Genomic DNA, 16,728 nt, shown 5'->3' on the forward strand with positions numbered 1-16,728 from the left:
TAACAGCCATGAAATCATCTTGCTATAGAAGCTAAAAGAATGTAGGAAAATAGTCTTATAAAGAGGCTATTGGACATAGTAGTAGAACTAGGAAGAAGGGCTACGTATCATAAATGGATGAAGCAAAGTTTGTCGATAACTTCCTGTTAGCGTAGGTAATAAGAGATGATCAATCATATGTCGGATACCGTATCCTGTAATTTATATGCAGATTTAGTTTACATTTCCAATACAGAAACGTTAATAACTATAATTAATTGTAAATATTCATAGTTGCGATTGCTGCAGACGGAAAGTGTTTAATTTGTGAGACTAGAATGGGTAAAGTTAAGAATAAATGTAGTTCACATTACACATCGTATAAATTAGAACTGTGATAGCTATGGTAATGTAAGAAGAACTAAATTAGGAGCTTTGGTATACAACGTTGATTTATTACGTAATCAGCTGTATTTCTCCTATATAAGTCTAAATCGTTTCTGATAATAGTGGCCCAATTTATAAGTTACTGTAACCGAGTAACTTTTGAATAACTGTTGTAGCATAATATCCATAAGATAACTTATCTATGACGTTTTACATATTTTTAATAGATAACTGTATAGTTGTTGTGATAAAATCCAATCACGAAAATTTCAGAATTGTAGAAAATTAGAACTTTATTAGATCTAATACAAAGACTAGCTACACACAGCTCTGCTCTAGCCGAATAAAACTATTGAAGGACTTCTAGAAAGAACAAACTGAATAGTCTAAAGTTGGCAGCTTGTATTCATTTCGTAGCAACCACAGCCACAATCAGCATGGCAACATTCTACCTTAATTTACACATAGTCAAATTATTATTATTGACAATATTTTACAGCGGACCATCATTAATCCGATATGGAAACAACTACAGTATTTCCGTAGATATTATTCTTTGCAGTCAAAGTACGGTAAACTAAGCATATCCTAATATATGAATTACAGTTCTATTTTTACCTCTAGCCTTAATAGTAACTCAACACCTTACTATATATAGTCATCTGTACTATAGCATAGAATCTACCATTACAGCCCATAGTAGCGAGCTACCAAATACGTCTAAAGATAAATATAGAAAGTTACGTTTCCGTACATCTTACTATCATAGCTAAAAGTCCACAATCACAATACTAAGTTTCATCACATGTTTTACATATATTTAGTAGATAACAGTATAGTTAGTCGTATAATACTATCTATCATCAGATCAACTCAACTGATATAATTAATGTTCATATCGATTTACTATCAATTAAGTGATTTTTGAATTAAATTTGGGTTCAGTTTTGTCCAAGAGAGACTAGCGTTAACAGGAGATCGTCAGTATTTACAGTAGTACTGAGGAGGACAAATTTGAAGTAGACTCATATATTTAGTTTCTACAATAGTTAAATTTTTCGTCGTTACAAAGTTAGATTTGTACCAATTATATAGCCATACCCAAAGCAGGCTTAATAATTATATAATTGTCAGTTACTAATGATAAAAACAGGCTTATGTAGTAGGTACAGGTTGATACGCTGTCTTTGCCTTCCAAAGCAAGAGTATTTAGTTTACTGCATATTTCCAGGTACGATATAGCAGGGACTACTCGAAAGAAGAGTTTCGAGTAGTCCCTGGATATAGTACCCAAATACAACAGTTCAGTTAATATTCAGCATCACTGTTCAGGTTAATTTAACATTTATTTAATATTGAAGTACAATACTGTACCACCCATTTTATCTAAATGAAGGAACATTAGCAAGAAATTATTTACCTTTATCCAGGTACAGTAAACGGTAGGCTATCAACCCGAAAGTTATTTAATGCATGCGCGTATTACAACAAGATGTTATATCGTATTGCATTAACCCAAATAAAAGAACTACAACATACGACATGTTTGCTATACAATAAGAAATTTTTTAAATTATCTCCAAAGGTAGGACAAAGAATCTAAAGTAAACTGTGGAATACGGTTACTTTACTGCTACCAAATTAAAGAATAAATGCGTTTTGGATAAATTACAATACTGGTGAGTGACGTCCCATTTATAAGAATTTAGTACCAGCCTTGATTATATTGCAGTACCGCACTTTCTAAAATTAATGTTAGCAAAGATGGATTTATCTTTCTAGATGGTTCTCATAAAATCATAATTTATGTAATAACATTATCAATTAATTATTGATGAGGTTTGATCAGTAGATGAAGATACACTATGTGCAAAGAAGATTTCTAATATATGTACTACCTAGGGATACTCTGTTGGTGCTAATAAAATTATGCCACTATATTGCTAAGCCGTTATATGAATACGAGAATAAGAATTATACGGTTAATTATCAAAAATTTCGCAAAGTAACTTGTTCGGTATAACCAATTTATTACAACCGCACTTATGATAGGAAATTGCCGTTCAACAGGATTCAATTATGTATTAACCATTGATCTTAATAAAGCATTGCTAAATATAACAAAATTCTTAAAAGACCCCTTAAAATGAGCAGGTATTTCAACTACCCATGAATTGAAACAATTTTTCACACATGGATAAGTACAGGAATATCATTGGCAACTTGAATTACTACAATATTAGCTAATAAAACGTTAGTAATCTATTTCTAGTATTTACCATAATCTAATTGACATTTAATCTAGGGGTAAGAGAAACGAACTGCTTTTGTTACTGCTTGTCTATAAAAAACCACTGATGCTTAAAGAGATCTAAAAGAAAAGTGATAAAAGTGAACAAATTGCATAAAATAGGAAAGATCCAACCACAACTGATGACGCATGATTAGTATATCCTTGATTTGGAGGCACTGCATAGGTTTGTCCATTTTGATCAGGAAAAATACTGCATTCATAAAGTAGCTTGATAGCCGCTTGTACATTATTTGGCAAGCTAAACAAAAAAGAATATTATATATTTTGAGACAGTTAAATAGTCTCTTCCACTTAATAAATATAAAAAGAAAAAATATGTATCACTGTATAAAAGCTTTCTAATGCAACATAATTACTGCTAATACTGTAATATATCATCACTTGCCATACTTACCAATTGATCGCAGCTTCACATTCTTGTCTGCTTATTACACCGAGAAGCTTTTTTGAATCACTGCTACAAAAGGGTACATTGCGGCATGAGATTCTAACCCACCTATTAGTGCAGCTGGTTCCAATTCCAGCCCTACTTAAAGTATTTCTCAAGTTGGTAATAGCAACACTTTGACCTGGCAGCTCAGGTATCAACCAAGTTGGAAAAGTAATATTCGAAGGTAATGTTCCGCATTGAAACGAATTCAATGAATTCATGCTATATCTTCCACAGGAAGTTAAACTGATTTGTCTCCCTGATAAAGTACATATCTGAGTTCCTGTCTGTCCATTTAAACTGATAGTATTGGCGGGACATGAGCTAAGCCCGCTACACCCACTAGCAATACTTCCATATGTAGCGACAGTAGAATCACTTGAACATCTCGGGTATGCTCCTGTACATAAAATTTGCTTTACCGCACTACTGCAGGTACTTCCTAGCGTTACTTGTAAGGTAGAGAAAGAGTTTGCAATCAGCCCCATCGCTTTATCAAGTCTCTTGACCATAATTGTCGGAGAAGTATAACTCGTGCCACAAAAACTTCTGATACTACTGCTCGGCATAGAGCAAGAATTTAAATCGCTTTCCACATAGGCGACTGCAGTGACGTTTACGTTCCTTCTCTTCCTAATTTCCTGTAGAGTAACAATGTTATACATTATATGAAAGTGATCATATCGATAATGAGATAATATTCGTTTTTAAGGTATAAACGACTCAAAATCACATACTCCTATACGCGAATGGTGTATGTCATTATTGCTGTGACTATTACAAGCGTTGCGAGGTTGATTTTAAACTAAAAATGTGCAATTGGCATCCTATTCGTAGAATAAGCATAACTACATGCACACACATATGCGAATCAAGACATGTAACGATATGTACATTTGAACTGTTCGCACTAGGTCATTTAGTATAATTTATAAAACAATTTTTCTAATTTATTTTTGCGTTTTCCCTCGTACTTTTTGTATCCAAAATAACAAATCATAGAGAACTTTGGTATAAAATAGTCAAATGTAGTACTGACAAATAAATTATGGTTATAAAGTTATACTAAATCAAGAAAGCATAAATTATACAATAAATTAGCACGACTACTATCAACTCTTTCTTTAGCGATAGCCAGGAGCTAACCATATTACAGTATATAGTTAGTCTCAGCAATAAAATCGATAACACGCATCCAACTACAACTATGTGTATCATGTTGATTGATTGGAGTGCAATGACTGATTGATCGATTGAGTTCAATAGTTTAGCTGTCAATAATGTAGTTTTAATGTTTAGCCAGAAAATTCACAATCCCTTAATATACGATTGTATAGATATACGTACAGTACACTCAAATTCCTTATTTAATATCTTACCGCAACGGCAACATAATTTTCATCGTCCTTTTGCACGTTCTTAGCATTATCAGCAATCAGCTTTACCACCTGATGTACTAAATCATCCTGCGTTCTAAACACGCCTATAGGCGTGTTAAACCCGTTAACATGGCATAGGATGGAAAAGATAACCAAAGCAAAGCACGCTGACTTCATTTTGATCCAATTTAGAATGATTTAATTTCCTATTTAGAAATAACATTGACATTTTACATGACAATTTCAAAAAACTTTGTTAATAATACCCCAACAATTTAATCTCCAGAATAGCTAGCTAGAACATTGTTCTACCCATAGTATAAGTACGCGTCGTCTTTTTTGTCGATTTTTTTTTACAATTGGCTATTGAAAACAAAGATTAGTAGAAGTTTTTCTATTCATCTTTACACAAGAGTAGCATAGCATGAAGGGGAATAAAACTCCCAATGAAATCATTTGTCAGTAAACTACAAAGTACTGTACAGTATATCATTACCCGTTATGACGATAATAAGTTGGATTTTTCCAATATGGAAAAGCGTCAAAAACTACCTTGACATTAATCGTACAATTTATAATAATAATTCCTTTCACTATTTATAAAAGATATATATGATTAACTAATAATGCTGCTAGTACTGTAGTAATGGTAGTAATAAGGTTATCATTATTAGAAACAGCACTGTCCATTAATACCTACTGCTCAATCAATATTTGATTTTACTACACCTTGCACTCAACTAACCCGTTACTTGTCTCTTTTTAGTATTAAAAATAACATGGAAAGTATTCCATCAACGATTTCGGGCGTAACAAAGACATACGGTAGCGTAGATTTATAGAGTACGTTAATGGTTGGTTATTCTTCATGTGTTCAAAAGTCATTCTCATCAATGGTACGATTGCGATAGACATTTGTATTGATTAAGTCGACCGGAATATCAAGGTTGATTTATCCTACTCTCACCCAACTCAATCAATATATTGATTCTTGCCGATTTTTAGCTACTGTATATTTCCCCCAAATTCGCTATGCCTTGGCAATCTTCTCAATTCAACGTACTGTAGTAGACATATTTTTTCGATGCATACCGTAAGTGTTCAAAACGATTACACGATGTAGACTAAAAGAATGTGAAGTGCGCGTAGTGCTACCTACTGTAAACCTTCACCAAGAATTTGTATTGACAGACTCGATTGAAATAGAGAGAGAGCAACATTAGGACTAATGCAATAAGAGAAAGTTGATAGCATTACCACTTGCGTAGTTTTATATTGGTACTTAATTAACAGAGAGCCGTCGAAAATTATTGTCACGCGATTCACCAACCAATTATTTCATTGTAAAAAAGAAAAATACCCTCGATACATACGGTGCAAAACTTGCACTGTAGATGATTTCAGCTAGTGATTCATTTTACAAAAGTATAGAGTGATTTTGATCAAGTTAATTCTAATTGTAGCATCAGCTCCAAAGTATAGCATGCACTATCCAAAAGAAGACATTGTCACGGAAATTGAAAGTGGTTGATATTGATCGAGGACGGCGCCACACCTTGAAATAATGATCGTTGTCACTACAATTCTCGACGCATATAAACAAGGACACAAAGGTGGGCAAATGGGAGAAGTGTATATGCTATTCGATGGTAGGCGATCACTTTAATGCCTTTTTTAACCATCGAATCCATGCAATCTTTCGTCGATGGAAGTGGACCAATCGAATGTACATCAATAAATTTCGAAACATCGCAATACAGCTCAAGCCATGGTACGCGTGCTGTAGACGACATTACATTCTATCCCTTAGTCCAAACAATCGCCTTGAAGCTAAACCTTTCTAATTCAATTTCCACTAAGAAGATACAAAAGATTTCCTACTCACTGATGATATCTAGAAGCGATAAGATGATAGAAAGATCAAATTTGTTCCCTGATTGTCAAAACGCACCAACGTGCAAACACGATGATAATATCCTAGATAGGAGTCATACAAACAAGGACACAAAGGTGGCAAATAGGAGAAGTGTATATGCTATTCGATGGTAGGCGATCACTTTAATGCCTTTTTTAACCATCGAATCCATGCAATCTTTCGTCGATGGAAGTGGACCAATCGAATGTACATCAATAAATTTCGAAACATCGCAATACAGCTCAAGCCATGGTACGCGTGCTGTAGACGACATTACATTCTATCCCTTAGTCCAAACAATCGCCTTGAAGCTAAACCTTTCTAATTCAATTTCCACTAAGAAGATACAAAATATTTCCTACTCACCGATGATATCTAGAAGCGGTAAGATGATAGAAAGACCAAATTTGTTCCCTGATTGTCAAAACGCACCAAACGTGCAAACACGATGATAATATCCTAGATAGGAGTCGCTGGCCTTGACCTCGCCCACTGAAACTGAGCCAATTAGAAACATTAGTCGTCGTTAAATCGATTACGCGTACTGTACAGTACGTGCTGACGTAACCTGTGCCCATCTCCCTTCCATTACCACGTGATATCAACGGCTCGATGATTACTATAGAAAGCTTTGTTTTCAATCGCAACTCGGGGATAATGACCTCCGACCTACCGTACTGTACAATACGTACCGGTACAGTACTACCAACTAGAGATAACTGGAGTGTACTGTACAGGACAGATTGTGTACTGTACCAATACGCTTCCTGGTCACAGTCACGTGCCATCAATCCACTATAATAATAGGATGCCAATCTTGGGCCGAGGTCGTGACGTCATTGGTGAGACAAACAGGAACTCGTTTTCAAAGTGACGCAACTACAGTACAGTACTGCACTGTACATCAATTCATACTGTAGACGTTGGTTCAATAGGGATAATGCAAGTAATTCGTTATTGTGTAAAAACAACTCTAGGGTGACTACTGGATTACCATCACTGTCCATCAGGGAGGAATCAGTTATGAACGAATGCATGGAAAAGGATTCAGATTAAATAGAGATCATTTTATCGAATAGTTTGAGTCAACAATTGAAGAGTGCAGACAGGTTCTTGTCGGGGGGCCTACTATTATTTTTACTGGACGTTTCTCACGCATGGAAAAGGATTCAGATAAATAGACAGTACGTCATTTCAATGAATAGTTTCAGTCAAGAATGCAAGAATGCAGACATGTTCTGGTCGGGGGCCTACTATTATTTTCAATGGACGTTTCTCACGGTACAGTAGTCCCTAACTCAGTACAGTGCTTGGTGCCACGATAAGCAGATTATGAATCAAACTTCTGCTTCATACATTGTTACTCAAATGGAGAAAAATTGCTGTAACACTTTCCCTCCCTTAATTTGACTCATGAGCGTGGATTAAAGTACTGTATCTTTGCAACTCAACCTTGAACCGAATATTCAGACTTTCATCGCCAAATTCCATTAAGATTCGATTCAGAAAGTACAGTACTGTACGTATACTGTATGCCGTAGACTGTAGGAGCGATTACAGCAAGGGCTGATGTTCTTCTAAAGTGCAATTGTAGGCCTATCTTAAACCAGTGTTAATTTCGGAATGACAGAGTAATCCCTGCAGTACTGTACATACAGTAGTGGGTTAGTATACAAGAAGTCACATCGAACTTTTTCAATAAATAAATGTACTAATAGAACTATCGACTCGTAATTGAAATTGAACACACGTAAACATTTCTAGCATACATACACTACTGTACAGTACTGTACTATGCATTAGATAAAGTGTAGATAAGCCGGATGGAATGTACAATAACAACTTAATCGATCTTTTTGTCATTATTTACAGTCAATACCCAATTAAAGAAGTTGTAGCATTGTGCAGCAACCGACTTACAGGAAACGAAAGATCAAAACAAGTTGATCATTTTTCAATCGATTTTATTCTCATTAAACCGTCTAAAATCCGTAATAATATAAAATTTATCTAAAATCCTAAAAGGTACTGTTATGCATTCTTAAAACAGATCTTGGTTGTAGGCTAGACTATAAAACAGCTAAGTATCAAATTACCGTTGCAGAGATACATGTTGGCAGTCTTCTACTTACTAAAGTGAAATTTCAAGAAAAATCAAAACTCTTCCTATGTCCATTTTAAGATACTTGGTTGTAAGCTAGACTATAAAACAGCTATGTATCAAATTACCGTTGCAGAGATATATGCTGGCAGTCTCCCACTTACTAAAGTGAAGTTTCAAGAAAAATCAAAACTCTTCCTATGTCCAATTTAAGGTACTTACAGTATGTCACAAGCATCTAGCAATATGATATAAACACTTGCAGCAAATACTGTAGTAGAGTATAGTAATTAGAATCATAAGGGTATTGCTTTCAAAACTTACTGTCGATACCCACTAGCTCTAATATAATGGTAACTAATCAGTCATATAAAATTTTTTTTATGCATATTCCAGAATTTAATTTATGAAAAAGATTGACATGAGAATGCAAAATAAGTAAAGCAAGATTGATTCAATAGCTACCGCAGTACCACCACCACTATATGCTTGATCTGGGGGTAAGGTTACACTTGCCGAAGTTTGATCAGGATAAACAGTACAGTCAAGGAGACTCGATCCTTGAAAACTACTTGGCAAGCTGAAATTATATTTTTATTCCAAATAAATTAAATGTCACAAGGTAAATCGAATATTTTCAATTGACTAGTGGTTTATTCAAAACTTCTTAGGTAATACTTTAGGATGGCTATGTTTATGTACAGTATATCCATACATACTGTAAACAGCGTGCAGTAGGTATCATAACCACTTACCAGTTGAAAGCTGCTTGGCATTGTTGTCGCGTTACAGCACTATAAAGTTTCTTTCGGTCGCTACTGCAAAATGGAGTATTAACACACAAAAGTTTCATCCACCTATCTACGCAACTTTTTTTTACGTTAGCTTTTTCCAATTGTGTTTTTGACGCAGCAATAGAAAGAGTTTTTCGCTGTATATCTGTAGTCAAATAACCTGGAAATACGATATTCGTTGGTAAACTACCACAAATTTGTGAATTAATCGTTCCTGGAGAGTACTTTTGACATTGTGTTAACTGGATTTTTGTTCCTGCTCTAGCACATATCTGTGGCCCAGTCTGGCCTTCAATATTAATGAGATTAGATGAGCACGCTGTCATGCCAGCACATGAACTAGCAAAAGTACCGTACGTGGCAGTGCTCCCGTTAACAGAACACTGTGGTATAAATCCTTTACACATTATTTCTTTGACGATATTGGCGCAATTACTTCCAAATTGCGATTGTATGTTGGAGAAGCGATCTATGACAAATTCTAGTACTTTAGTCAGTCTCCTAACCAGCATCGTTGGACTGTTATAACTGATATTGCAAAATATTCCAATCTTGCTGCTTGGCAGAGAACACGAATTTAAATCGCTATCGAGCCATGCTTTAACTGTGTTACTTGTAGCCCTTATTTTCCTGATGTGCTATAAAATAGAAAAAAAATAAATTGGTAAGTATCGTTCTGATTCAAACCCTGCAAATGTTGGTAGGTTACAAGTATTCAATAACTCTTGCAACGACAATGTACAAATTCGGTTGATCATTTTAACTGGTAAACTGTGCTATACCGCATATTATGCTAAGCACGATTCTGTTACTATTTTGCTAACAAGACATTGTCGAACAGTATCTACATACAGGGAACATTTCCATGTAATAGCCTTCATAATTTCTGTACATGTAACTTCATAAATGCTGAACTTACATTGATTTCCGCCTTAATTGAATCATCCACGATTTCTTTGCTACCTTTTGCAGCTGCTTCTACCAACTTCCTTAAGAAATCGTCATCTTCGCTGAACGCAGCAATATGAGAATGAGCTTGATCAATTTTGCAAGTAACCAGAAGCAATCCAAGGACAATTAGTGTAAATCTCATCGTTGCAATATCTTTACCTATTGAAGATAACTTATAGGGCGAATTATCAAGATACGATAAACTTCTTTGAACAGTTTCAAATCTTTAGAAGAGAAGTGTAAACAAATAAAACTATACATATATCTATAAAAGAATGCATGCATAACGGTTATAGACATTCTTTTATAGGTATATGCATAGTTTTATTACGCTGTCTAAGTACTGATAATTATTGGTATTGCAATTGTGTTATAAATTGCACTATAGATTTGATTTAGCTTTTCTTGAAGAGAATTAGTGGCATAGGGCTCTAGAACTACTAGTTCTAGAGGTTCATGTTAGTGGTTACTGTTCCTCCCATAGATGTAAACAGAAATACTTCTATGCTTCCTCATGACGATGGGGAGATCATCAGTCTGTAGCTAGGTAGATATCGGGAGGACAAACCTGACACTAGACTCATAGCGGTTGCTTTTCCTATAGAAAGTTTTAATTTCCGTCTTTAAAAATTTAGATTTGTAACAACAAGTTACACATTTATGAATCTACGATGCAACCAGGATCCATTCTGAGACTGCGTAATACATTGCAATGCTGTCTTAAGCCTCAAATTAATTTTGATAGCTCGATTCTACGAGTAGAAGCTAGTATGTAGGAGTTGATTATTTTATCCTTTCAAGAATATCCCAACGGTAGTTAGTCCCATTGTTGATATATCACAGGAAATACTGAGAAACAGGCATCAATACAACATGTTATTGGGAAGAGAACACGATGATTTTCCGCAGTTAATTTGAGTTCTTGTTTACATTCGTCAATAATCAAGATTTAGAAAATTTTTTGAAAAAATTCGTGTGAATCAATAATCCTGACTCGGATCGTCGATTCTATAATCGACTTGTCGCTTTGAGTTATGGTAACGGCACAAAGTTTGCTACATTACGCGTCTTATATTATATAGCATTTTTGGATTAGTACCCTGCAAGCTGCTGATCGAGTTCAATAACGGATCCTATCCAATAATCCTATCATCTAAGGTCCTATCTATTACAACGCCTTAATTGCAACAATCCTTTAGTATCATGTATCAAGGTTGAACAATGAATCATCATTATTACCCTTGTAGCCATGACAATATGTAATGCATATACCTCAAGTACTGGAGCTATGTCGATTTGTGTTGATGATGAATAGAGTTAAGGGACATGAAAATCATAAATGTGTCTTTTTATTTTAAAACGCTTAAACTTTATTATAAGAAACTGATAACTTACCTCGAAAGACTGCTTTAATTAAAAAATCTTAACCAACAGCCGTCAGGAGAAGCTCGATAGTTTACGCCTTACTAACTAGAGACTATTGTAGCAGTTTGAGTGTTTTAAACACATCTATGCTCCTTGGTCTGCCTTCTTTTAAGAACTCTGACTTACGAAACCCGTGACCGATGACGTATTCTTCGTATTTAGATAGTCCACTACCGATAAATAAAAGGGAAATGTCTTGAGATTTTTCTTTCTTTTCTCTTTATATTTATTTATCTTACTCGATTCTACTGTACTGTACTCCTGCTTTCTCATGTGATCAGTAAAGTACCGTACAGTATCATATACTGTATAATATTCTAAAGACAGCAAGAAAAACGTTGGCCGGCACTAAACACTCGTAAACTCTAGTTTTGATTTCATCAATACGCTATTTGTAGACTGAGGGAGAAATTTGATGATAATGTAACTGAAAGCTTTTACATTCATTTACTGAACAACATTATTATTACGATTTGTAGTATTGTAATTTTGAAGAGATTTAATCTACAATATTTGCCTGTTAGATTAGAGAGTTTATGGTTAGCAATCAGATTAAAGTGCGATTTGTTTTTTAGAGGATTGAAATCAAATTTAATGCTAGCAGAATCGAAATTATTGCAGTTTTATACTGTATTTTAGTAATAAATCAGTTTGATTGAAAATACTTCTAATGAAAAAACATTGTTTTGATCTAATATGGCATGTATCCTTTCCTAACACGCGTAATATATTCTATTTGTTAGCAGTTTATGCAATAAAGTTGTAATACTATACAGCGTAAGCTAATACTGACTCTAAGCTTATGGCACTTAGGCTCAGAATTTGATTTATGTTAGAGTAGAATAACAACACAGTAAGCTACTCTTGATCTACTTTAACAGTAAATAATGAACATCAGAAACAACGGCTTTATGATTTGAAGGTTATAACGGATGTAATTTTTTCATCCTAAAATTACAGATCAACTATGCAACAAATTAGACTCCTAGCAATAGCAATACAGTTCCTTTGTCAACGCTTTCTACAAACAGGTGTTTTATATTTATATACTTTATCTGTTCGCCCTAAATTAACCTTGTGATTTCTATCCTCACAGTAATTTAATATGCAAGGAGAGAATCTTTAATACAGTATATTTGTTTAATCAACTAGCAGAGGCATCGTGCGATATTAAATAGGTTAGAATAAAAAAAAATTATAAGAAAAAATTCTGAACCTTCTTGATCTAAGCTCTTTATAAACTGTCACATAAAATAGCAGTCTAGAACTCGAGCAACGATAGACCATCACAGTACAATCAGATCTACCATATACTGTCACTAATAAAATCATGTATTCTTGTTGCATTGTAGAGTACATCTAACTGATTCAGGCCCATTTCTTCGTGCGCTTGATAGACTCTTTAAACAGATATAAATAAATCAAAAGGGCTTAACATCTGCTCATACGTCGCTATTTGGCTGTCATGAAATTGAAAAGATGAAGGATCATTGTTACTGTTTATGCTATCTCGTACGTAGAGCAATTGTTAATGGTCATTGTGTTTCCAAACATAAACATGAAGCCGACAACGTTGTGTTTCCACTCTTAGTTGTTAACGTTGGTACGAGGGAGTTTGATACATCTCGCCTAGTAGGCTTACTAGAAATCACTTTTTATTTAGGATTTACTGCATTTTATCTTAGTAATTCATTACTTTATCTTATCACAATACATTAGGTGTAGTCCAACAAGCTACTGCATTCTAAGATACGTAACAGACGAGACATATTATGCTTTCTTAGTAAATAATACAAAATGAAAGTTTGGCATATCCTACGATCTGATACTATACATCTGAACAGTACCTGGTACAACAACATGTGCAACTTCTGACTTTACAAAATTGATATTCGTCTATAGTAAATGAAAAAAAATCAATCAAGCTTGATTACTAAATAATAATTTAGAATAAGCTAGATAGTTACCCAGTCGATTACACAAATATAAAATAAATCAAGAATAACCTTTTCTATACAGTATGCCCTCTAAAAAGGCGATAAATGTTAAGTTGCATAATTCTAATAGATAGCGAGTATTCATTTTATGATTTAATCATCTACTGTATTAGCTTCTATATGTACGCATTGAAGTAGAAAGACTAAATTACTTGTTTACTCGTCAATGAGGAAATGTGAACATTAAATTACAACGTTTCAATGTACTATGTTGCCAATGTAAGTTTTTGAACTGCGTTATTTTGTAGATTATCTCATTTCTATTGTATCCATTACTTCAGCGATCTTTATCGATAATAGGAAACAAAAATGTTGTCTATACCCTTTTCTTTAACACATTTCACTTTCCTGGGTGCACTCAGGGATGAAATTGTGTGTGCTCATCATGAATGTGACACTTATAATCTATTGCGTTTTTATTTTAAATAAAAAACAAAGTCCCGTAACGTACATAGTTTAAAGTTCATCGCGAGAACTCCTGAAAAAAACGCAAGAGATGGCAATGTCCTTCTAAATAACATACTTAATACAATTACTTACTTTTCCTCAAAATAATAGCAAACAAGCAGGCGTGCTTGTTTATTATGCTGTACCAGTCACTAATCAAATTTACAATATAATTAATCACGATAAGGGGTAATTAGTAATAGAAAAATTAAATAACTATTCTTCAGCCATTATTCTGGGTCTTATCCCATTCAGCTATACAGAGTACTTAACTATCTGACATTGGCATTATGGTAACATAATAGTATATATTTAAATCTTTCAAGTGAGCCTTACGTGCCATTGCAATGATTCAATCCTAACACACTTGATTACTGTCAAAATTTACATCAATTCTAAAGAAAAATACAACTTTGCAGATACCAGGTTAGTATCCAACTTGTAAACTGTCATCGTTTTCTTTGCATTACTGGTATAGATGTACTTCACTATCATTATCCTGGATCTAACGCTATCAATTACTTTAAAAAATAATGTAGTTGATTATTTTCCATCCTTATCTAGCGACTTTAATATCATAATTATACCGTATAAAAGGGTGTAGATTCAAGGCTGATAAAATCGCTGAATTAGAAGCTACGATAGCAATATTAATTCAGAAAAAAAAATTTCATTTTCTTAGCTATTTTGGCTCATTTGCAACAATTTTTCCCTTTAAAATAATTGATAAAGCAACACATTAGATTCAGGTTAAATTGTGTGTTTATGATATAAATGATTCCTCATCATTCTCTGACGAATTAAGCTTTCTTTCATGCTAACATACATACGAAAAAAGTATAAGGTTGCGGTAGCTATTTTCCATTCTATTACATCTATCACGAATTATTTTCGATAAGAAATCATCGATTATATCCTAGACTAACCTTTATACTAGTATTGTAAAATAGAAATGCCTAATATTTATCCCCCAATTTTTCTGTTTCTAAGAGTATATGGCCATATACACACAATATCATGCACTTATACTAATATAGTATAATGTAACTGTTTACATGTCTTTTACAATTAACGAAAACTGCAGTAGCAAGAGCTCGAAATATCTTCAAGCGAAATTGTTTTTCATTTTTAGGCTAAAGCTTCATTACGTTTATTAACGCCTTTCTTTGGTTAAGTAATTTTACATTTTAACATAATATTATCGGTATAGTAGCTTGATATAAAACTATAAGGATATTACAGTATTGATAATTAATGGAAAGTATAAGCATCTTCACAAACATGATTTCGTATAGTAATGATATAGAATGTATAGCTTAATTTAAAATCTAATTTATAATTTTAAATTTGCCAGAAAACTAATCATGATATAGGAATGTATGCAAATTGAGCTTACTTATACTGAAAAATAGCTAAATGTACCACATTTAATGAAATTAGGCTGCTGAGATGCATCGATCTTGTTGATAGTAAATCCAATTCGTACAGTGGATTTCTATCTACAAGTACATTGTGACATGTAAATAATCCTAGCGGCAAATTCATTCAGATGTTCACTTATGCCTGTAAACTTATCTTAAAATGCACAAAAGCGAACACGGGCTGATAGCCAGTGTATGCGTAATGAATTTTACTTGGAGTCTGAGCGTTTACAATCATAAATCAGAGCTTCGTAATTTTAAAAATTCACCCTAAGTTAATATCTCAAACATAAGTCTTGTTATCTTATTTATTATTATAGTATCATAACACATACTAAGTTTAATTGTATGTAGTCTCTTTAATAAAATGCGATATATATTGATCGATTTAGAATATTTTCATGGCTTTATATCACTACTAGAAATTTTTTATTTCTATAAAGTACGCTTATACTTCATTTAAATTTAACAATCTAATAATGCTAAACCGTGAACTAGATAATCTTCCATTAATCATAAATAATGACTGAATAGAGTATTTTATATCATGAATTGCGTGGGTTACAAATTTCCTTCTTCATGTATGTTTAATTTCACATAATCAGAAAAGTAAACTATTTGGATCAAATTCTGACAAAGTATTAGCTTTTGTAAGGTTAGAACCAACTACTATTTACCAGTAACGGTAGCTTAGGCTGTAAATTGCAAAATACTAAAAGAATGAATATCATAATTACTTGTATATAGATGATGGGCTGTAATAGAAGTATTCAATTCAAGTTGTTTATAATATAGTTTTACTTAGCCACTGATTTAATTTTCTTCTTAGCCCTACTAATTACCTGTATTCACGACCTTTCATAACCCTTATTGCATGTATCTATTCGATCTTATCATTTTGTGCAATATCAAAATAAAAGTATAAATTTTATTCATATTTTAGGCTATACAATAATGTGTACAAAACTCGATAAAGAAAGCTTATTACCTTATCGCTTCACTATAGTAGCGACAATATCTAGTGTCCTCAAGTGTATCAGCCTTAAAAATAAGCCTTATAATAAATAGTACTAATGAACATCTGACTAAAGATTTAATTATTTTACTGCTGTATTCTTATATTTAAGTATAATACTAATCGAATTATCATAAAAAGTGGCAATTCTTTCGTTATACAATAGATAGGAA

General features: G+C 33.4%; 2 protein-coding genes across 2 annotated transcripts; both read right to left on the bottom strand.

Moving 5' to 3' along the window:
* Nucleotides 1–2,707: 2,707 nt before the first annotated feature.
* On the bottom strand, nt 2,708–6,904 carry TRIADDRAFT_63779 (uncharacterized protein; the record flags this gene model as incomplete). The annotated part of the gene is made up of 5 exons (XM_002111070.1): nt 6,771–6,904; nt 4,490–4,695; nt 3,075–3,751; nt 2,792–2,918; nt 2,708–2,737 (listed from the first exon to the last, which is right to left on the bottom strand). Exons 2-5 carry the CDS (start codon nt 4,664–4,666, stop codon nt 2,708–2,710), a joined length of 1,011 nt encoding a protein of 336 aa, XP_002111106.1. The 5' UTR covers nt 4,667–4,695; nt 6,771–6,904.
* Nucleotides 6,905–8,377: 1,473 nt separating this feature from the next.
* TRIADDRAFT_54738 (uncharacterized protein) lies at nt 8,378–10,392 on the bottom strand (the record flags this gene model as incomplete). The annotated part of the gene is made up of 4 exons (XM_002111071.1): nt 8,378–8,386; nt 8,971–9,085; nt 9,261–9,937; nt 10,219–10,392. 4 exons carry the CDS (start codon nt 10,390–10,392, stop codon nt 8,378–8,380), a joined length of 975 nt encoding a protein of 324 aa, XP_002111107.1.
* Nucleotides 10,393–16,728: the final 6,336 nt, after the last annotated feature.

Source organism: Trichoplax adhaerens, genomic scaffold (genome assembly GCF_000150275.1).
Source record: "Trichoplax adhaerens TRIADscaffold_3 genomic scaffold, whole genome shotgun sequence".
Taxonomy (NCBI): Eukaryota; Metazoa; Placozoa; class Uniplacotomia; order Trichoplacea; family Trichoplacidae; genus Trichoplax; species Trichoplax adhaerens.